The 1,295-nt window shown below is 55.7% G+C and overlaps 1 protein-coding gene across 1 annotated transcript; it reads right to left on the bottom strand.

The window, feature by feature from the left end:
- Nucleotides 1-722: 722 nt before the first annotated feature.
- Nucleotides 723-1,160, bottom strand: LOC105807695 (late histone H2B.L4-like). Its single transcript, XM_012641122.1, has 2 exons — nucleotides 1,054-1,160; nucleotides 723-1,008 (listed from the first exon to the last, which is right to left on the bottom strand). Exons 1-2 carry the CDS (start codon nucleotides 1,158-1,160, stop codon nucleotides 723-725), a joined length of 393 nt encoding a protein of 130 aa, XP_012496576.1.
- Between the last annotated feature and the right edge of the window lie 135 nt (nucleotides 1,161-1,295).

Genomic DNA, 1,295 nt, shown 5'->3' with positions numbered 1-1,295 from the left:
TTCATGTACATGTCCTGCCAACAGCCCTGCTCTCATTATCTTCTACAAAAGATCATCAATTGAGTCTGCTAATGATTATTTTTATTTATTTAATTTTTTTCATGTTTTGTGGGACAAGGTCTCAGTCTACAGTGCAGTGGCATCACAGCTCACTGCAACCTGAAACTCCCGGGCTCAAGAGATCCTCCTGCCTCAGCCTCCCAAGTAGCTGAGACTACAGGTGTGCGCCACCATGCCTCACTAATTTTTCTATTTTTTCTACCTGCTTCTGGACGTTGTCTGTTGCCGTATCACACACAACGAACGTCTGGAAAATTCCACCGTACACTCGAGACAGAATGAGAGTGAAAAAGATAAAGATCATTACAATGAAAATATCCCCACGAAGGATAACCTAGAAAAATAACCAATAAAAATGACCATTTAGGAAAGCGGTGAAATGCAACACGCTTAAGGAAAAGCCAGCACTTTTCCTTGGAGTAAATTGCATTACAGATTAATATGAGTTGACGATCTTTAGCTCTCGAGAAAGAATGCCTTAAAAATCGGCAGGGCGCCGCATGCCACGTGCCACGTGCCGCCCAAATCGGCAGGTCGACGCCTGCCACCTGCCCAGGAAATCCAGCAGGTCCCCCGGTGGCGTGCTACAGCTCTTTCGGGACAACTGCGGTGGCTCTGAAAAGAGCCTTTGGGTTTCGGTGCTCAGGCGGGCCTGAGGCAGCTCATCTGCGGGTGGTGTACCTAAGGAGGGCCATGGTGCCCTCGGACACGGCGTGCTTGCTGATTTCCCCGGGCAGCAACAGGCGCACGGCCGTCTGGATCTCTCTGGAGGTGATGGTCGGGCACTGGGAGTAGCGTGCCAGCCGGCCGGCCTCCTCGGCAATGCGCTCCAGGATGTCGTGAACGAACGAATCCATCACGCTCACGGCCTCCTGGGACAGGCTGAGCCCCACGTGGACCTGCCTCAGGACCCTGGGGAAGTAGGTGGCGAAGCTGTCCCCGCGGCGGCTGGGGCGGCGGCGGCGGCCGCGGCGGCGGCGGCGGCGGCGGCGCCTTGGCTGCTCCTGCTCCTGCTCCTGGGTCGCTGTGGAGTCGGTCTCTTGGGACTCCTTGTCGCCGGGGCAGGCTTCAGGGCACAGCTCAGAGGAAGGCTCCCGCATGGCGCAGGCAGGTGTCTGTTCTCTGTTCTCTGGGAACAGACACTGGCGACAGAGGGCTGTCTCGGGTGTATTTGTAGTCGCTGAGTTGCCTGACGTCACGGGCCACCTCGCTGTGACTGGATGAAATGCCACTCA

The sequence above is a fragment of the Propithecus coquereli genome, unplaced genomic scaffold, assembly GCF_000956105.1.
Source record: "Propithecus coquereli isolate 6110/MARCELLA unplaced genomic scaffold, Pcoq_1.0 Scaffold1626, whole genome shotgun sequence".
In the NCBI taxonomy this organism is placed as follows: Eukaryota; Metazoa; Chordata; class Mammalia; order Primates; family Indriidae; genus Propithecus; species Propithecus coquereli.
Note: the sequence above shows the minus strand (reverse complement) of the source record. Positions and strands in the feature narration are given on the sequence as shown.